A 22,037-nucleotide genomic window follows, 5' to 3' on the forward strand; every position below is an offset into this window, starting at 1 on the left:
TTCTCCGCTTACCTACCTGTAATTGTGCCGTCACAGTACTCCCCCCCAGCGCGCGCGGTCGTCCTGGGGTGCGAATGAGATAGTTGCTGTCGTCGCCACGGTCAAATTGTCTTTTTTCTAGAATATAAAATCCTCTCGGGGCTTTTCACTGTCTTTTTTTTAAGAAGGAAGAATGTGACACCTTCTCGGGGGACCCAAACGTCTTTTTTTCAAGAATATAAAACTTTCTCGGAGGCCCCAACTGTCCTTTTTAAGATGGTGAAACCTCCTCGGGGGGCTCTAACTGTCTTTTGTTTTAAGAAGCACATCAACTTTCTCGGGAGTCCTAGTTTTTTAAGAATGTAAAACCTTCTCAGGGGTTCCAACAGTCTTTTTTTGCAAAAATGAGAAACCCTCTGGAGGCCAGCTGCCTTTTTTTTAAGAATCTGAAACCTTCTCGGGGAGCCTAACTGTCTTGTTTAAGAGTCTAAAGCGTCCTCAGGGCCCCAATTGTTTTTTTTTAAGAATGTAAAATGTCCTCGGGGACCCCAAGTGTCTTTTTTTCAAGAATATAAAACTTTCTCGAGGGTCCCAACTGTCTTTTTTTTTTAATGAATTTGAAACCTTCTCGGAGGCCCTAACCGTCATCTTAAAGGAAGGTGAAACCTCCTCGGGGGGCTCTAACTGCCTTTTTTTAAGGAAGAAGAATGTAAAACTTTCTAGGGGGTCCAAATTGTCTTTTCTAAGAATGTGAAACTTTCTCAGGGGTCCCAACTGTCTTTCTTTAAGGAGGTGAAAACTTCTCAGGGGCCCCAATTGTTTTTTTTTTAAGAATGTGAAACTTTCTTTGCGGACCCAAGTGTTCTTGTTTCAAAAAGACACCTTCTCGAGGCTTCCAACTGTCTTTTGTTTTAAGAAGGAACAATGTGAAACCTTCTCGGGCGTCCTAATTGTCTTTTTTAAGAATGTGAACCCTTCTCAGGGGTCCCAACTGTCTTTTTTTTTCAAGAATGTGAAACTTTCTCAGGGCTTCCAACTGTCTTTTTTGACCAATGTGAAACCTTCTCAGGGGCCAACTGTCTTTTTTTAAGAATCTGAAAACTTCTAGGCTACCCCAAATGTCTTTTTTAAGATTGTAAAACCTTCTCGGGGGTCCCAACTGCCTTTTTAAAGAGGTGAAACCTTCTCGGGGGCCCCAATTGTTTTTTATTAACAATGTGAAACCTTTTCGGGATCCCAAGTGTCCTTTTTCAATAATATAAAACCTTCTCGAGGCTTCCAACGGTCTTTTGTTTTAAGAAGGGAGAATGTGAGACCTTCTCGGGGTCTAATTGTCTTTTCTAAAAATGTGAAACCTTCTCAGGGGTCCCAATCGTCTTTTTTTTGAAGTATGAGACACCTCCTCGGGGGCCCGAACTGTCTTTCTTAAAAAATATGAAACCTTTTCAGGGATCCCAACAGTCTTTTTTTGATGGATGTGAATTTTTCTGGGGGGTCAACTGTCTTTTTTTTAGAAACTGAAACCTTCACGAGGATCCTAACTGTTTTTTTTTAAAGAAGGTGAAACCTCCTCGGGAGTCCTAATTGTCTTTTCTTAGAGAGTGAAACCTTCTCAGGGGCCCCGACTGTCTTTTTATAAGGAGGTGAAACCTCAGGGGCCCCAATTGTTTTTTTAAGAATGTGAAACTCTATAGGCGGACTCAAGTGTCCTTTTTTCATGAATGTAGAACCTTCTCGAGGCTTCCAACTGTCTTTTGTTTTAAGAAGGAACAATTTTTTGAAGTATGTGAAAACTTCTTAGGGTCCAACTCTCTTTTTAAGAATCTGAAACCTTCTCGGAGATCACAACTGTTTTTTTTAAGAATGTAAAACTTCTCGAGGGCCCCAACTGTCTTTTTTTAAGGAGGAGAAACATTCTCAGGAGCCCCAACTGTGTTTTTAAGAATGTGAAATTTTCTCGGAGGCCCCAACTGTCTTTTTTTGAAGAGGAGAAACCTTCTCGGGCGCCCCAATTGTTTTTTTAAGAATGTGAAACCTTCTCGGGGGACCCAAGTGTCCTTTTTTCAAGAATATAAAACCTTCTCGAGGTTTCCAACTGTCTTTTATTTTAAGAAGGAAGAATGTGAAACCTGCTCGGGTGTCCTAACTACCTGTTCTAAAAATGCGAAACCTTCTCAAGAATTCCAATGATTTTTTTTTTTTGAAGAATGTGAAACCTTCTCGGGGGCCAATTGTCTTTTTTTTAAGAATCTGAAAACTTCTCGAGGATCCCAACTGCCTTTTTTAAAAATGTGAAACCTCTCGAGAGCCTCAACTGTCTCTTTTTAAAGAGGAGTAACCTTCTCAGGGACCCCAACTTTGTTTTTAAGAATGTGACATCTTCTCGGGGGGCCCAAGTGTCCTTTTTTCAATAATATAAAACCTTCTCGAGGCTTCCAATTGTCTTTTGTTTTAAGAAGGAAGAATGTGAAACCTTCTCAAGGGTCCAAATCATATATTTTTTTAAGAATGTGAAACCGTCTCGGGGCCAACTGTCTTTTTTTGAAGAGGAGAAACCTTCTCAGGGGCCCTAACTGTCTTTTTTTGAAGAGGAGAAACCTTCTCAGGGGCCCAATTGTTTTTTTTAAGAATGTCAAACCTTCTCGGGGGACCCAAGTGTCCTTTTTTCAAGAATATAAAACCTTCTCGAGGCTTCCAACTGTCTTTTATTTTAAGAAGGAAGAATGTGAAACCTTCTCGGGTGTCCTAACTATCTGTCCTAAAAATGCGAAACCTTCTCAAGGAGTCCAATGATCTTTTTTTTTGAAGGATGTGAAACCCTCTCGGGGGCCAATTGTCTTTTTTAAGAATCTGAAAACTTCTCGGGGATCCCAACTGTCTTTTTTAAAAATGTAAAACCTCTCGAGAGCCCCAACTGTCTCTTTTTAAAGAGGAGTAACCTTCTCAGGGACCCCAACTTTGTTTTTAAGAATGTGACATCTTCTCGGGGGGCCCAAGTGTCCTTTTTTCAATAATATAAAACCTTCTCGAGGTTTCCAATTGTCTTTTGTTTTAAGAAGGAAGAATGTGAAATCTTCTCAAGGGTCCAAATCATATTTTTTTTTAAGAATGTGAAACCGTCTCGGGGCCAACTGTCTTTTTTTTGAAGAGGAGAAACCTTCTCAGGGGCCCTAACTGTCTTTTTTTGAAGAGGAGAAACCTTCTCAGGGGCCCCAATTGTTTTTCAAACATATAAAAGCTTCTTGAGGCTTTCAACTGTTCTTTTTTAAAGAATATTAAACCTTCTCGGAGACCACAACTGTCTTTTTAAAGAAGGTGCAACTTCCTCGGGGGTTCCAACTGTCTTTTTTTTTAAGAAGGTGAAACGTTTTCTTTCTTTTACACTGTGACTAGTATACTTTCTATATTGTTTTTAGAATATAGAGTATCACAAGAAAGTAAAATTGTGTAAAATCAAATTTTATAAATTTTCAAAGGAGCAGGATTTGTTGGACTGTACTTTAGGGACGAGGGAATTTCTATCGAAATAAGTTCCCACCAATTTTTTCAACTTGTTATTTCTCGTGATATGATAGTGAAAGTTGAGCTACAAATCATATCCTGAGATTTTTTTCTAGATTTCGGAGAAGCTCGAGCATCATTCGACTTTAAATCTGATTTAGTCCGAGGATTCCAGTTTCTTGAAAACTGTTTCGAAGCGATACGGATTTATCCAGTTTTAATCATTCACGAGTTAATTCCGGAGTAGAGATGGATGTGCAGTAAAATCCTGCCGTAAACAATTACTATTAATATTTATATAACCTTCACTTTAATAGACGATAAAATGCAGAAATGCGTCTAACCTGCCTTTGGGAGAATGTCTTTGTATTTTACTTCTTTATTGACTCTGCCATCATTAAGTCACTTGGCAAATACGCGGATTAAAAATACCCCTGCGGCGACCCTCTCAAAATAACTCGGGTGTCCTATTTATAATTACTGTGTCCACAGTTTCGTCAACGCAACGACAATCATCAGACATTCCGGAAATAGATTATCTAATCGACCTCCTCTAATTTCGCCGATAACAAACAGAAACTAGATAAATAAAAAAAAAACCTGACCGTGTTCCAAACTCAAATATTTGGCTCCTTCCCCGAATTATATAATTTTCGTAAAAATACGACTCGCACGATAACCACTTTATACATTTTTTAGAGTGAATAGTGCTCCTTCTCCATCCATTATTCAGTGAAAGTCGATTCCAGGAGTTGCATTATCGCTGGCCGCTTTCAGTCGAGGCAAATTTCGCGAAAAATAGAAATAACATCCACAAGAAGTCTTACTTGAATTGTCGTTGGTCCTTGACGGATTTTAGTTATCGTGCTTGACGCTTGAGTGCTTCGAGAGGAGCTTTCAGACGTCTTGTTTCTTTTCTTTTCGGACTGACACGAGCTTTTCATGATCGTTCATAGGGTTAATTACTCCCTTCGTTTGAATAAATCACTTCATCTTTGTATTTTTTGCAAGTCGTAATTTTCATTGAGTTACTTAGTCGAGGATATTGTATTTTTAAATACTTTAGTAGGGGAAAAATTGAGTTCGGATTAGTGGAACGGAGCGTTTAATGAGATTGGGAATATTGTCCTGCAAATGCAGCTACGGACAAGTGGCTTCGAAAATGAGCTTTTAAATTTGCTATTAACTTACAGTGCTTGCATTAATTTTTCTATGCAGGAAATTGACATTCGCCAAGATGAAAAAATAAAACGCATTTTTATTAATAATTTGTTCGGATGACGTAGTCGAGTCACTGCAGGGGATTCCAATTTTAATATAGACATCTAAAATTTCAAAACAATTGTTTGGGTAGGTGCGGAGATTATTCGTCTAATAAAAAAATCTGCTGACAAAGAGATGACAGATGATGGACGGCAGACAGACAGGCGGGAATGCGACACCTATATTTTCGTATTCGATGAACTATAATTAAACATTTACTCGGGAAATGAAAATAGTCATTGTTATAAGAACCGTAACATATTTTTCCAGGTCGTTATCATCACGCGAGTTTCAGAAACGATAAAGAAAGGGAACGGATGACAAGAGAGACAATGGGCGACGTTTAAAATAAGAATTTTCTAACGACGGTGGCAATAATTATTATTAAACAGTTTTTCAAAATGTAATGTGCGAATCGTTTACAAGAGGAGTACATTGAAAGAACAATATCTGAGCTTTTAATTATGAGAAGCTGAAATAGTAAATGTTCGCAATAAAAAACTTTGAAAGCTGAGCTTTCTAATTAGTTCGTGTGCAATATTAAATAAAAGGACGACCTATTTCGATTTCCTTTGAGCAGAGTAATGAAACTATTGAATAAATTAAAATGAAAAAATGGTCGAAGGTTATTTGGACAGAACTTCCTGCTATTGACTGACTATTGTAAATTTGGAGATGATATGATAGTCCTAATATACTGTTACGACGATCGGTGATTGAAATCGGCGTGGGTAAAACTCAACAATTTATTTCTTAATAACTCGAATTTACAAGACTAATTAATTACACAGCGATTACGTACAAAATAATTTCGGCGCAACTTGACTGGATTCTCTTAATATTTCTTGGACCTGACTCGCTAACTGAATGATAGTTGTTCCGAAATTGGGCGCTATTTAAACCCATACATTCCTCTGGATGGTTGGCGAACGCCTCTTCGAGGTTTCTCTGGATCCCGCAATCGACGTATAGGTTTATTTCGTAACAATACAAACAAAATTTGACAATAGTCGGTCCAGCAGTTTCGAAGATTATTTGTCTAATAAAAATCCGGGTAGACAGACAGACGGAAACGAAAAACCCATTTCTTCGTACTTTAGGGGTCATGAAAGGTCGAGAAAACACAAAAAGAAAATAACACTTTAATAATAATCAAATGTATAAAACTAGCCTGAATGTGTAAATAATTGTAGACTCTAGAATTCAGAAACGCGAACAAATCGTAGTTCTGCTGACCTTTGCACTTGTTACTAATAATAATGTTGATTTTGGCAATTTCTCCCACAGTTATTGGTCAAACAACACTAAGGCTACCACCTTATGAAATGCAAATAAATTAAGATAATCTTTCTGCATCGTTAATGCTTTTCTTCGAAATTTTGCTGGTGCTGCAAATCGTGTCTGCTCCGGTTTATCTCGTTTAAAATCCCCCATCTTGTACAAATACGTGTTTTAATGCCACCGTCGTGCCGTTATATTTTATAAATCCATCTGAAAGCATGCATTTCCGACGTAAGCGAAACTCTTTTTCATTTTTGCAGCGATCTTGCCAGTAATGATATATCAGTCACCAAGAGATGCACAAGATTTTTCTGTAACAAGCTCTGAAAGCAAAATTTTTTTGCTGAAAATCGAAGCGATCTAATTTAATGGAAACAAGAGACCGAATGACGTACAACGAATATTGCGGTTTCACGGTAGGACGCTTTAATTATTATCTGCAGTTGGCTTTGTAGCACGTGGTTGTGGCAGTTCAGTTTACAGTGAAACGAATTTGTTTGGCACATTACCTGAACGATCAATTTTTGACTTTTATGGCCGTTGTGATAAATGAGAGTCGTTTCTGTAAGTGCTAAATTGAAAGCGACAGTAATTTTCATTTTTAAGTGTGCTTGTGCTACTCAGCATTTTTTGCTTTAATTTCACATTTTTTATCTGTGGTTGTTTATTAGTTTTCTCATTGTTTTAACCAAAAATTATTGCTGTACTAATCAGTCCACTCCTCTGGTTTAAGAAGACAAAATAAATCAAATTCCATTTTCTTTTATGCGGCCGCTAATGCTTGTACGTGATTATAATCGAATTCTTTCGAAGTGTACTCATACATACTCGAAGTTAACCATGTAATTACTGAGAGTTCATTTTCCGGTTGGTTATCTGGTTTAAATATATTAATTGTCGACATTTTAATTTAGCACCTTGAATTTGTTTGAATATTTGTCTTCAGGTGCGAGGGAAGTCCTTTCTAAATAACTTTACACCGATTTTTTAGTGTTATTTATAGAAATAAATACAAAATCCATTATTTTCATTTTATAATTCGATTCCCGTTCGAGGAAAATGCATTTTGGTCTGAAAGCCATTCTAATATTGTTTCAGTGAAATACCTCACGTTATCTGCCTCCAGACTCTGCCAGTCTCTGTTAAATTGAAAAGAGATTGAAATAAATATTAGAACTGATCAACGTTATAGGTTTTTATCAAAGACGGAGATCAGATAAAAGCTTAATTTCTCAAAGCTTCGTTCCACTTCCTGACATATTTATATTTCGAGTTCCTTGATCGACGTAAAGAGTTAACTTCACCTGTCTGTTTACTTTCCCTAACAAGATGCGACTCGTAGCTCTGACAATTACCCACGAACGTGATGAATTTTTAATATAAACAAAAGTTCCCCGTTCAAAGTCAGAGCAAAATTCATTACAATTTCATTACATTTCCAAATGCAGAATACGCGTAAACGTTAAGTGATGTAATGGGGTGGAACCCTCAACTAATGAATAATTTTCGAATGAAGCTCCTTGCGCCGAAAAAACCTTTCGTATTTCAGAATTAATTTCAAATCTTGGAATAATGGATTGACGTTTTCTTTACATCTTTTATAACTTGTTATCGTTGTCGGCTGCTCGAAAGTGCGTTTGTTATGGCATTTAGATCAAAAGGAGTGGAGTTCGATAATCAGACATAAAAGGCAGTTAATCTGCACGGGTCGGGATCTACATTTTAAAAAGCAATGAGACTAAAGCGACGAAAAAACAAGAATTGGGAATATATTTGATGGGGGTTTTAGGGAGCGCTTTGCCGCTTTTGGGGATTTAGAGCAGTTTTTACTACTCTGGATAGTTATATACGTCTGGAAGTTAATTGATTTTTGTTTTACAAGGGTGTAATTCGTACCCACTAATATTTATTTTTCTGATGAGTTTGTGTACTAGAAAAGACAGCAGTGACGTTAATCGACGAAAGACATTTAAGTTATAGAAAAAGAAATCAATAGAAACATGGTTATGTTTTAAATTTTCAATAAGAAATAATTGGAAGAGTATTTGTTAAATCCAGGCTTTTAACAGAGTCGTATTGTTAAATTCTTCCCTAAATTTAAATATCAAAGACGGTACTCGAAAGGCATATTATCAGGAATGCTTAATGTTTATAAAAAGATTGGAATGGAAATGAAGTTTTTCCTTTTTAATAGACTTCTGACGAAACTGATTTATTACCAGTCCCAGTATCTTGCTGTTTCCAATAATTTAGATCTTGCAGAATTACAGTGTTAGTTTAAGCTTACTGCTTAATTAAAAAATATCATGCAACGAACTACTAATTTCTTGAGGTTTTCGATTGTTTTAGTCTAAAAAAAAATGGTCGAAAATTGGTTATTTCGACAGAACTTCCCTCGCCCCTGCAGTACAGCCCAACAAATCCCCCTTCTTTCAAAAATTGTGTTTTTTAACACTACCGTAGTTTTTTTGACCTGAATTTTGAGTTTTTCAGTTTTCATACTTTTGAATTTTTCACTTTTTTCGATTTAAATTTTCTCGAGTTTTTAGCTTTTAAATTTTCAATTCTTCAAATTTTCGGTTTATAACTTTTTGTTTTTTCAATTTCAGTTTTTTCAATTTTTCGTTTTGATTTTTCAATTTTTATTTTTTTGATCTTCATTTTTGCAAAATGTAACTCTTCGAGTTTTCCTTTTTGAATTTTGGTCCCCTAATATTTTTAAAAACTGGAATAAAATCTTATACAGATTCTTTTAGCAACTACTTGGCCAGTCGCTTTGAAATCTAGCACGTTTTTTGAGGTTATCATCAGCCTGATAGATCTGTAGGTAAGCGAAGAAAAATGTTGTTGCCTCGGTGGGATTCGAACCCCACGCCTCTCGCTTTCCGGGCAAGCATCCTAACCACTAGACCACGAGGCTACTTATCTTTCTCCGGTTTCCAATGTGTTATAAAAACTTTGATGACGTTATGAAAAATGTGCTAAGTGAATTCTGTTTAAAATATCAACTTCACCTGCGAGGGAAGAATAACTGCAGACTAATTTTTTCAATATGAAAGTTTTCAATTTTTGGATTTTTAATTTTTTTCGGTTTTTCACTGTTGATTTTTTAATTTTTCGTTTTATCAATTTTAGATTTTTCAGTTTCTCGATTTTTCAATTTTTCGTTTCTTCAGTTTTTAATTTGCAATTTTTCTAGTTTGCATTTTGACTATGTAATAGTAATTAGGTACAATTTTCAATGTTTATCACCTTTTTAATTTTGCAATTTTAGAATTTTCTAATTTTTCGCTTCTTGTGTTTTAAAACTTTTTCATTTTTTTGATTTTTCAAGGTTTCGATTTTTAGTTTTTGAATTTCTCGATATTTAATTTTTTAATTTTTCGATCTTTCAATGTTACAGTTTTTCGACTTTACAATTTTGACAATTCTATAATGTTTTGTTTTTATAATTTTTGGGTTTTCCAGTTTTTCGATTTGATTCGTTTTTTCTTCTCTTCACTTTTTCGATTTTTCAATTTTTCCATTTTTCCACTTTAACTCAAAAAATTGCAAAATTGTAAAACTGAAAAATCAAAAATGAAATTAGGAAAAATTATAAAACAAAAACTAAAAATTGGAAATCAGTAACTTGAAAATTGAAGAAACGAAAAAGAATTGAAGAAACGAAGAAAAATAAAAAAACGAAGAAAAATTGAAGAAACGAAAAACTGTAGAATCGAAATTTCAATATTTTTTGCTATTTCTGTTTTTTAATGACTTCTATAAACTTAAAAAACCAGTGCACCGCAGCTTTTTTGACTAGAATTTTTCAATTCTTCAATTTTTCATTGTTTTTGTTTCTTCAGTTTTTCAATTCTCCAATTTTTGAATGTTTGAATTTTTAAGTTTTCTAAATTTTTCGATTTGAAGTTTTTCTTAAACATAGATTCAAACACTTGACAAAATAAAATTGACTCTTCATCTCACACTAAATAAAATAAACCAATGAAATCCAACATGGAGCTGGGTGGGATTAGTTTCACCTTTTTTGTTTAGCTTTCACTATTTATCAATATAAAATTTACTTTTCATCCAATAAAATGAGTGATCGAGAAGAAAACCGGGTGGGTGGGCGGGGCCACAAGAAGTTTTTTTTTTGTAGATTGGAACACTTGACAAAATAAAATTCAATCTTCATCTCACAATAAATAAAATAAACCAATGAAATTCAAACGTGGAAGTGGGTGTGATTAGTTTAATCTTTTTTTTAATTTTTCACATCTACAAATTTTCGATTTGCAATTTTTCGTTTTGGTTTTTATTTTCTTAATTTTTTTCAATTTTTCGGTTTTACAGTGTTCTGATTTTATAATTTTTCTTTTTTCCATTGTGAAAATTTCCAGTTTTTTGAATTCTCCAATTTTTCGGTTTTTCAACTTTTAGATTTTTTAATTTTTCGTTTTTTCAATTTTAGATTATTCAATTTCGCGTTTTTTCGATTTTCAGTTTCTTAATTTATGATTTGGAATTTTTCTAATTTTCGTTTTAGATATGTAATAATTATTATAATTTTTCGATTCGATTCGTCTTTTCTTTCCGATTTTTCAATCCATTTTTATCAGTTTGTCGTTTTGATTTACAATTTTTCGATTTTCCACATTTTCGATATTATAAACGACCCTTTTTTCAGTTTTTTGATTTTTCAATTTTTTCAGATTTTTCAGTTTTTGGGTTTTTCAACTTTTCGAATCGAAAAAATAGAAAAATTGCCAAACTGTAAAACTGAAAAATCAAAAATGGAGTTACGAAAAAGTATAAAATGAAAACTTTGAAAAATTTTGCAAATCGAGAACTTGAAAAATTGAAGAAACTAAAAATTGGCAAACCGAAATATTAAAAACTGAGAAACTGCAAAATTGAAAATACGCAAAATTGGAAAAACTAAATATTGTAAATCGAAATATTGAAAACTAAAGAAATCGGAAAATTGGGAAATCTGAAAATTGCGCAAAAATTATAAAAGAGGACCCGGGTGGGTTAGGTAGCATCGCGCCTGCCTGCCACACCTTGGGTCGTGGGTTCGATTCCCGCCCTGCTCTGGGTGTTGTGTATGTCCCCCGTTACCCTGTAATTGGGCCTCCGGCCTGTTGGGTAACGTTAACCAATAAAAAAAAAAAAAAATCGTAATAAACATTGAAAAAACATAGGAAATGAAGAAATGAAAAATTGTGATATAAAATTGAGAAAATGAAAATTAAAAAGTCGGAAATATCTAAAATAAAAATCAACTCGAAAATCTGAGGTAATGAAAGATTGAAAAATCAAAAAATTAAATACTGAGAAACTTCAAAATCGAAAAAATGCAAAATCGAAAAAACGAAATACTGTAGAATCGAAATTTCAATATTTTTTGCTATTTTTGTTTATTATAATCTCTACAAAGTTAAAACCAGTGAATCGCATCCTTTTTGACTTGAATTTTTTAAGTTCTTTATTTTTTGTTTTTTCAGTTTTTCGATTTGCAATTTTTCGATTTAAAATTTCTATAGTTTTCATTTAATTTTTCATTTCTTCAAATTATCGATTTACAAATTTTTGTTTTTTTTTTAATTTTTTTAATTTTTCGTTTCTTCAATGTTCTGATTTTATAATTCTTCTTTTAAAAGTAAAGTTTTTCAGTTTTTTGGATTTTTGAATTTACCGCTTTTTCAACCTTTACGTTTTTTAATTTTCTTACTTTCATTTATAGCCGTTTGCACCAAGTCTGATTAAATTTTAACGGATACTTAACGATAGCTTTAATCGGTAGTGTCGTTGCACCGTCACGGAACCAATGATTAAATACCTTCTTAATCATCATTCAACTAATCAGTGCTTGGACCGATGATTATGTGATAATTACAGCTTTGACAGTTTACGACAATTGTCATTTTGCGAACTTTTGTGCAGTATAAAGTACAGAAAATGATGAATTTCGTAAATTTGCCGGATATTCTAGAAGAAGATGACGATCTAGATGTACTAGAATTTGTAGTGCATGGGATTCCTCGTCAAATTTATGAGAGGAAAAACTATTTTGATGCGTTTGACGAAGTAGCATTTCGCCGGAGATTCAGGCTTTCTAGAGCTAGTGTTTTGTGTTTGTTAGAAGAGATAGAACGTGAATTGGAATATCCACACGATATGTAAGCACAAAAATTTATGTATTTTTATAATAAATACCTACAGATAGGTCCACGTAGAGGTTTATCTTAAATGGAATACATATCGGAAATTAAGTTCGTATTACAAAATGATCTCTGTTATATGATCTCTTTAGGAATAATTCTGTAGCGCCAATGAACCAGTTACTAGCCTGCTTGCGACTGTATTCTACGGGAGGGCATCTTCAGCAAGTTGCTGATTTCATGGGAATGCACGTTTCAACTGTATGCAGGATAGTGAAACGTGTTTCAGAAGCTATTGCAAGGTTGTACGGACAATATATACGATTTCCGCATGGAATTGGAGAAATTCGAGCAACCCAACAAGGCTTTTTTAGTATAGCTGCGTTTCCTAGAGTTATAGCCGTTTGCACCAAGTCTGATTAAATTTTAACGGATACTTAACGATAGCTTTAATCGGTAGTGTCATTGCACCGTCACGGAACCAATGATTAAATACCTTCTTAATCATCATTCAACTAATCAGTGCTTGGACCGATGATTATGTGATAATTACAGCTTTGACAGTTTACGACAATTGTCATTTTGCGAACTTTTGTGCAGTATAAAGTACAGAAAATGATGAATTTCGTAAATTTGCCGGATATTCTAGAAGAAGATGACGATCTAGATGTACTAGAATTTGTAGTGCATGGGATTCCTCGTCAAATTTATGAGAGGAAAAACTATTTTGATGCGTTTGACGAAGTAGCATTTCGCCGGAGATTCAGGCTTTCTAGAGCTAGTGTTTTGTGTTTGTTAGAAGAGATAGAACGTGAATTGGAATATCCACACGATATGTAAGCACAAAAATTTATGTATTTTTATAATAAATACCTACAGATAGGTCCACGTAGAGGTTTATCTTAAATGGAATACATATCGGAAATTAAGTTCGTATTACAAAATGATCTCTGTTATATGATCTCTTTAGGAATAATTCTGTAGCGCCAATGAACCAGTTACTAGCCTGCTTGCGACTGTATTCTACGGGAGGGCATCTTCAGCAAGTTGCTGATTTCATGGGAATGCACGTTTCAACTGTATGCAGGATAGTGAAACGTGTTTCAGAAGCTATTGCAAGGTTGTACGGACAATATATACGATTTCCGCATGGAATTGGAGAAATTCGAGCAACCCAACAAGGCTTTTTTAGTATAGCTGCGTTTCCTAGAGTTATAGGTGCAATTGATGGCACTCATATAAAAATACAGTCACCAGGTAATAAATGATGCATCAAATCATGTGATCAATTGATGTGTTTGTTACATCTATTTCAGGAGGGAATGATGCTGAGATATATCGCAATCGCAAGCAATTTTTTTCCATCAATACCCAAGTAATTTGTGACAGCAAATTGAAAATTACTAACGTTGTTGCGAGATGGGCTGGATCAGCGCACGATTCAACAATATTTAACCATAGCAGTATCAACCGTGATTTTTTAAACAATTTGTATCCCAATTGTATACTATTAGGTAACCAAATAGTTTTGCAGCTTTTTATTATGTTTTGACGTGGTTTTGACATTTTCTGTAGGTGATAGTGGATATGCTAATGGGAACTTTTTACTGACGCAGTTGTTGCATCCAAGAACTCCCGTGCAACAACTTTACAACGAAAGTCACATTCGTACTCGAAATGTTGTAGAAAGATGCTTCGGGGTGTTGAAACGCAGATTCCCAATCTTAGCTTATGGTTGTAGGCTAAAAATTGACACACTGTTAACAATAATAGTTGCAACAAGTGTTTTGCACAATATTTGTTTAAAGACAAATGATACAGAGGCACCCCCTGCTCCTGAAGAGATAAATGAGCAGGATTTGGAAGTGCAAATAAATGACGGACAAATGCCCAACATTGAAGAAGGGCCAGACCCAGTTCGCTATGGTACACGAGAAATTTTAATAGAACAACACTTTGCTGCATTGTAAATAACGACTTTATTTTAAATTCTACAACGCAGAATTACCAATGCAGAACGATTATTATAATTAACTTTTTTATTACATAATAATATTCTTTATGACAAATAATTATTGTTTGTTTTTTGGAGAAGATCTAGTTGTGCCTGTTTTATGGCAATATCTATCTTCTGCGCTTGAACCGTGTAGCAGTGAATTTCTTCTTCCCGTTCTCTTCTCCTCTTTACATCTATTTCCCACTGTTTTTTTGCCTGGATTTGAAATTGCTCAGCTCTTTTCAAGATTGAAAGTTGAACAGCTCCAATTTCAGTTTTCATATCCGCAACATCTTCATACTTCTTGGCGATTGAAGTTGTTGCGCATAAAGCAGGCCTTCTTCTTTTTATCCATTCCATTTTGTTCTCACATTTGTCTGTAGTCATTCTCTTCTTTCCTTTTGAGGGAAATTGGATGGGTGAGGTTCTCTCTAACATCCTATTACGCGGTGCAGCTTCTTCTTCCAATACATTTGTTTCATTAATTGCAGCTTGTAGTTTTGGATTCAATGGAGTTTTTAAATGCAGAGCCTTTCTGTTTCCCCAATCGACACGTGCTTCTTTTGCTGGGGTTTGTTTTGGCTGCGGTGATTTTTCAGTGCTTGTCCCTCCAATCTCAAATGCCAGAGAAGATGATGGTGATCTTATTGATGATGGTGTCATTACTGGTGATGGCGTTCTTATTGGTGATGGTATGGGTGATGGTTCGCGGGGTGGTGACGATGACGGCGATTCCAAGACCCTCGGTCGATTTAACCGTAGGTCACGTTCCTAAAATAACAATAATAATGATAATTTAATTGTCTCAAGATGTTTTAAGTGCACTTAATACAGCTATACTTACCTCTTCGTTAACAGGCGCGTCGCCGTCAAAACGGGAGTTATGTCCATACACAGTCTTTTTATTCACTATGTCCAACGTGAGATCTAAAAAAGGATCCCCCGTTGAAGCATATCGTCCGCCGCCAGTTTTTTTTCTCTCAAATTTGTCATTTGCTGCCTTTTTAGTGAGCATTCTTTTGTGGTTGTCGAAGAACATTTTTATTGAATCGGTACTGCGATGCACACCACTTGCAGCATTAAACTTAGCCGCTATCGCCTTCCATGCCTGTTTTTTTTCTTCCCAGGTTACGGAATCCGTTTTTTTATTTTCGACTACATGGCTGTATTTCTTAATTATGTTTAATAATAACAGTTTTTCGTCTGGAGTGTAATTCGGAGCCCGTCCTCGGGTTGTTTTTGCTTTATTTTCACTCCTCATTGAAGAAACTTACTTCACGCGAACACAAATTTGAAAAACACTGTCAGGTATGACATTAGATTATGAAACAAAACGTCAAAATCAAGAAATTTTGCCATGTTGTCAAATGTGTCACTTGATTAGCTAACGAACTGTCACACGCTGAACGGTGCAATGCAAGTCCTGATTAAGGGCCCGTTAAATTTAATTATTGATTAACTAATCAATACTTTTAACAAACACCGGTGCAAACGGCTATTATAGGTGCAATTGATGGCACTCATATAAAAATACAGTCACCAGGTAATAAATGATGCATCAAATCATGTGATCAATTGATGTGTTTGTTACATCTATTTCAGGAGGGAATGATGCTGAAATATATCGCAATCGCAAGCAATTTTTTTCCATCAATACCCAAGTAATTTGTGACAGCAAATTGAAAATTACTAACGTTGTTGCGAGATGGCCTGGATCAGCGCACGATTCAACAATATTTAACCATAGCAGTATCAACCGTGATTTTTTAAACAATTTGTATCCCAATTGTATACTATTAGGTAACCAAATAGTTTTGCAGCTTTTTATTATGTTTTGACGTGGTTTTGACATTTTCTGTAGGTGATAGTGGATATGCTAATGGGAACTTTTTACTGACGCCGTTGTTGCATCCAAGAACTCCCGTGCAACAACTTTACAACGAAAGTCACATTCGTACTCGAAATGTTGTAGAAAGATGCTTCGGGGTGTTGAAACGCAGATTCCCAATCTTAGCTTATGGTTGTAGGCTAAAAATTGACACACTGTTAACAATAATAGTTGCAACAAGTGTTTTGCACAATATTTGTTTAAAGACAAATGATACAGAGGCACCCCCTGCTCCTGAAGAGATAAATGAGCAGGATTTGGAAGTGCAAATAAATGACGGACAAATGCCCAACATTGAAGAAGGGCCAGACCCAGTTCGCTATGGTACACGAGAAATTTTAATAGAACAACACTTTGCTGCATTGTAAATAACGACTTTATTTTAAATTCTACAACGCAGAATTACCAATGCAGAACGATTATTATAATTAACTTTTTTATTACATAATAATATTCTTTATGACAAATAATTATTGTTTGTTTTTTGGAGAAGATCTGGTTGTGCCTGTTTTATGGCAATATCTATCTTCTGCGCTTGAACCGTGTAGCAGTGAATTTCTTCTTCCCGTTCTCTTCTCCTCTTTACATCTATTTCCCACTCTTTTTTTGCCTGGATTTGAAATTGCTCAGCTCTTTTCAAGATTGAAAGTTGAACAGCTCCAATTTCAGTTTTCATATCCGCAACATCTTCATACTTCTTGGCGATTGAAGTTGTTGCGCATAAAGCAGGCCTTCTTCTTTTTATCCATTCCATTTTGTTCTCACATTTGTCTGTAGTCATTCTCTTCTTTCCTTTTGAGGGAAATTGGATGGGTGAGGTTCTCTCTAACATCCTATTACGCGGTGCAGCTTCTTCTTCCAATACATTTGTGCCATTAATTGCAGCTTGTAGTTTTGGATTCAATGGAGTTTTTAAATGCAGAGCCTTTCTGTTTCCCCAATCGACACGTGCTTCTTTTGCTGGGGTTTGTTTTGGCTGCGGTGATTTTTCAGTGCTTGTCCCTCCAATCTCAAATGCCAGAGAAGATGATGGTGATCTTATTGATGATGGTGTCATTACTGGTGATGGCGTTCTTATTGGTGATGGTATGGGTGATGGTTCGCGGGGTGGTAACGATGACGGCGATTCCAAGACCCTCGGTCGATTTAACCGTAGGTCACGTTCCCAAAATAACAATAATAATGATAATTTAATTGTCTCAAGATGTTTTAAGTGCACTTAATACAGCTATACTTACCTCTTCGTTAACAGGCGCGTCGCCGTCAAAACGGGAGTTATGTCCATACACAGTCTTTTTATTCACTATGTCCAACGTGAGATCTAAAAAAGGATCCCCCGTTGAAACATATCGTCCGCCGCCAGTTTTTTTTCTCTCAAATTTGTCATTTGCTGCCTTTTTAGTGAGCATTCTTTTGTGGTTGTCGAAGAACATTTTTATTGAATCGGTACTGCGATGCACACCACTTGCAGCATTAAACTTAGCCGCTATCGCCTTCCATGCCTGTTTTTTTTCTTCCCAGGTTACGGAATCCGTTTTTTTATTTTCGACTACATGGCTGTATTTCTTAATTATGTTTAATAATAACAGTTTTTCGTCTGGAGTGTAATTCGGAGCCCTTCCTCGGGTTGTTTTTGCTTTATTTTCACTCCTCATTGAAGAAACTTACTTCACGCGAACACAAATTTGAAAAACACTGTCAGGTATGACATTAGATTATGAAACAAAACGTCAAAATCAAGAAATTTTGCCGTGTTGTCAAATGTGTCACTTGATTAGCTAACGAACTGTCACACGCTGAACGGTGCAATGCAAGTCCTGATTAAGGGCCCGTTAAATTTAATTATTGATTAACTAATCAATACTTTTAACAAACACCGGTGCAAACGGCTATTTAGACATGTAACTAATATTAATTATAATTTTCGATTTTTAATTTTTGCATTTCCCGATATATAATTTTTCAGTGTTACAGTTTTCCGAATTTACAATTTTGACGATTCTATAATTTTAAGATTCGATTCGTCTTTTCTTTCCGATTTCAATCCTTTTTTTCAGTTTTTCGTTTCGATTTACAATTTTTCGATTTTACAAATGATCGTTTTTTCAGTTTTTCGATTTTTCAATTTTTTCCGATTTTTTAGTATTTGGTTTTTTGAAATTTTCCAATCGAAAAAGTGGAAAAATTGCTAAATTGCAAAACTGAAAAATCAGAAATGGAGTTACGAAAAAGTTTCAAACGAAAACTTTGAAAAATCTAAAAATTGGAAATCAAAAATTTGAAAAAATGAAGAAACGAAAAATTCAAAAATGGAAAGATTAAAAACTTAGAAATTTCAAAATCGAAAAAGCACAAAATTGAAGGAACTAAATATTGTAAATTGAAATATTGTAAATGAAACATCGAAACATGAAAAATTGAAGAAACGAGAAATTGAAAAATTGAAAAAATAAAGAAAATGAACAAACGAAAAGTTTTGATTTCAAAAAATTGTTCGAAGATAAATAAATCCAGATTTTTCCGAAAAATTATAAGATTTGATTTCAAATTTTATATTTTCTATGATAACCCTTGTAAAGTAAAATTAAGATATGGATTCATAAACTACATCTGAAGGATTATCTTATTTTATAAAATTGAAATAATATTTATTAATGTAAATTGTGGAGATAGGGTCATCTGATTGTTGGTGCGGATATTTATAAAAATTTTGCTTAGCGTTTTACCATCTACAGGATATTCCTAATACACATTTAAATTTGACAACAATCGGTCCAGTAGTTTTGGAGATGTCAAATAAAAATTCGGACAGACGGCAGACAAACAGACAGACAGACGGGAACGCGAGACTTATTTTTGTTTACTCTAAAGGTCATGAAACATCGAAAAAACATAAAAGTAGCCAGTATCATACCGTAACGAAAATAGTAAAAACACACACCAAAAAAATTTGCCTCTTTTATTCGATAATTTTTTTATTTTCGTTGTAGCCCGTCGTGTTGATGAATGTTTTTCATCATCTTAAGTGGAATTAATTTGCATGACCATGTTCTGCGTTGTAATAATAACGGTAATGGTCCTGAAAGCAATTATTATTATAGCAAGACAAGAGTTTCAAATGTGGGACGTTAGAGTTTCGTTGAATTTTACTAGAAAGACAAATTATGTTACCAACTGAAAACTCGCACATTTGCATTTATACTAATTTACAGTTTATGAATATTCAGTTTGTTCATACTGTATTATAATTTCATGTAATTTATGTAGTTTTATTCAGTCTTTTTAAAATTTCTAAATACTTTTCGATTTGGTGCAACGACTCTGTATTTTCAGATATTTTTGAGATAATTAATTATTCCAGAAATTTTCTCAGAATGTTATCTTGACTTTTGTACCTACATAAAGAATGTTAATTTAGTAAGGTAATGAATTTAGAATTTCCCCTTTTTGACAAGAGACTCAAGTCCGTCTACCAGCTGTTGTGAATTATTCCGATTTTCTTCAAAATGAATACTAAGACGTAATTACAAAAATTTGCTTTCAGGAGAAAAACTGACTTTAAGTTACAATGAGCAGAAATTTAAATTCTGAATTAAGAATTGTGTAGAATAACAAAATGGGTTTGTTAATTCGGAAAACGCTGCTTTACAATTTTGTGTGTACATTATTATTTATACAGATACAAAGGCTACAGTTTTTTTAAGTCTTTGTACTGACAGAATAGGTGAACTTGAGATGATTCAGTGCACTTCAAGAGCAGTCAGTTCGGTACTAAGCGAATCAATTACTTCAAGAGGGAGAGTTCGAATGGCATGTTTTCGTTGGTTGTAATAATAGTGGCAAATGGCAGAAACTGTGCGGGAAACTGTAATAGAGTCCTAATTTGGAAAGTTGGTATGCTGCATCCCTCACCGCCCTCGCTTAGAAATCCCGTTTCAGTCCGTTCTTCTCCCGCAATAAATCTCTCTTAAAAATTAAAGCAACATGAAAAGCTCTCGAATTTATTTCTCTAAATTATACGTTCCTCTCTAAATACGTGGCTGTAAATAAAACAGTGCGCATTCATCCGTGTAACAAAAAATAAATAATTCATTTTTGTATTTGCTTTAATGACTGCTGGGTCAACCTGTTGTACTTATTGATTTTGCAGTTGAAAGGAATAACAGTATGACCCAGTTATGGTTGCGTGTATTTGACAAGTGGAAGAACCAACGAGGTGTTCGAGCCGAGAGCCCCAAACACGTGGGGCTACTTAAAGTGCGTGCCGAATAATTTAGTTTTTACCCCTTTAAACTGCAACAAAGTTAAACGAGCCCGAGATAAAATTAAGTTTTAACTTCGACAATAGACCGAATTTTCAACTTGGCGTCGAAACCTTACAAATTGAGTCGCCAAGTCGACAAATTTTTAGCGGTATCTTGTTAGAGCCGCCATTGTTGAACTTATCCAATCAAAACTTTAATTCCCATTTTAGGCGTTAATTGAACTTATGGTTTAATCTTTGGAGTAAACACAGAGCGAACTCTAACCGCACGTGCCTTCTCGGCTTAAGCTGAAATTACGTTGTTTTCTTGACACTACGTTAAAAGCTTTAGTAAATTTAATCTACCATAAACATAAATCGGATGTTGCGCGAAACTTGAACTCGTTAAGCACCAAGCGAGATGAAAAAACATACGAGGTGCCTATTTTAGGGGAATAGGGGGATTATAGCGGGCCGTAATTTTATGCCGACATTGATATGATGAAAAATAAAATAAAAGCTTTACAGGAGTCGTAAATTTTAGCTCGATATGAGTAAACGCTGCCAACAGATTGTGGGTTCATTCGAGCTAGGATGAATCAGACGAAATTTCTGTGGGAGGAGGCAGACATGCTTAAACGCTTGTATTTTCAAAATATTGGGTCAAAACTCGAAGTTTTTATTTAGATAGTTGACACCGACCTAATGGTTTTTTAATAGGCGAAAATTTATATCTGATATGTCAGTTTTTCCTGCTTTCTATAAAACGAGGAAACGGTTGTTTTTTTGTTGTGTTTAAATCTTCGTCTAAAGTAGAAGCGCTGTAAAAAAAGTAGGTCACGAATGACCAAAATAAAAGAAATATTAGAGGAAACAGCAGCAAGAAAATATAAACCTACGTAGTAATAGATTTTAAATCAATACTTGGCGGTGTTTTTTTGAGTTGTAGTTTAAATTTATATTTTTGTTTCCCGAGCAATAGCTAAATCTTTAATTTAATGATTTCTTGACGTTTCGTAGCTCATAAAATATCAGAATGTCGTGTTTTCTTAAATGTGTTAATTAAACTAAAAAATTGGTGGAAGGTTTCTTCCACAAAACTCTTCTCACCGCTGAAGTACAGCCCAATAATTCCCGTTTTTTTGAAAAATTATAAAAATATGAAAATTGTTTGCTATTTTTGTTTTTTTGATAACCTCTGTAAAATTAAAACCAGTGGAGTAAATAACTCTACCGCAGCTTTTTTGACAATTTTTCAATTTTTCATTGTTTTTGTTGCTTCAGTTTATCAATTTGCGACTATTCGTTTCCGTTATTTTCTTTATTTTTTCAGTTTTTCGGCTTTTCAGTGTGTTGATTATATCTTTTTTTTTTAATTGGGAAATTGGATTTTTCAATTTTTTGGTTTTTCAATTCTCCAATTTTGCAATTTACAGTTTCTTTAATTTTTGACTTGGAATTTTTCTAATTTTTATTTTAAATATGTAATAATAATTATAATTGGCGTTTATTTGATTTTAAAACTTTTCTGTTTATTTGACTTTTCAATTTTTCGATTTTTAATATTTGATTTTTGATTTTCCGACATTTGATTTTTCAATTTTTCGATTTGTCAGTGCTACAGTTTTCGGCCTTATAATTTTGAAATTTTTCGATTAGACAGTTTTTGGGTTTTCCAATTATTCGATTCCATTCGTCTTTTCTTTCCGATTTTTCTATTTTTTCAGTTTTTCGTTT

The 22,037-nt window shown here is 34.5% G+C and overlaps 2 protein-coding genes and 1 non-coding gene across 10 annotated transcripts in view; 1 reads left to right on the forward strand and 2 right to left on the reverse strand.

The window, feature by feature from the left end:
- LOC135141810 (uncharacterized) overlaps nucleotides 1–22,037 on the reverse strand; it is a 153,084-nt gene that overhangs the window by 61,227 nt on the left and 69,820 nt on the right. The gene's annotated exons all lie outside the window — the stretch shown is intronic.
- Nucleotides 8,872–8,944, reverse strand: Trnas-gga (transfer RNA serine (anticodon GGA)). The gene has a single exon. It is a non-coding gene; the product is annotated as a tRNA-Ser (tRNA).
- LOC135133404 (putative nuclease HARBI1) lies at nucleotides 12,744–14,207 on the forward strand. Its single transcript, XM_064061789.1, has 6 exons — nucleotides 12,744–13,009; nucleotides 13,144–13,430; nucleotides 13,490–13,687; nucleotides 13,749–13,907; nucleotides 13,995–14,099; nucleotides 14,176–14,207. Exons 1-6 carry the CDS (start codon nucleotides 12,789–12,791, stop codon nucleotides 14,205–14,207), a joined length of 1,002 nt encoding a protein of 333 aa, XP_063917859.1. The 5' UTR covers nucleotides 12,744–12,788.

This window comes from Zophobas morio, unplaced genomic scaffold, assembly GCF_036711695.1.
Source record: "Zophobas morio isolate AGI-343-1 ecotype UQ-CSIRO unplaced genomic scaffold, CSIRO_AGI_Zmor_V1 ptg000004l, whole genome shotgun sequence".
In the NCBI taxonomy this organism is placed as follows: Eukaryota; Metazoa; Arthropoda; class Insecta; order Coleoptera; family Tenebrionidae; genus Zophobas; species Zophobas morio.

Excerpts from the sequence above, each read along its gene's own strand:
- LOC135133404 (XM_064061789.1), top strand. The coding sequence starts at position 12,789 with ATGATGAATTTCGTAAATTTGCCGGATATTCTAGAAGAAGATGACGAT. Across the intron at positions 13,688-13,748 it reads TCCCAATTGTATACTATTAG|GTGATAGTGGATATGCTAAT; the intron begins GTAACCAAATAG and ends CATTTTCTGTAG. Across the intron at positions 14,100-14,175 it reads GCCAGACCCAGTTCGCTATG|AATTACCAATGCAGAACGAT; the intron begins GTACACGAGAAA and ends TCTACAACGCAG.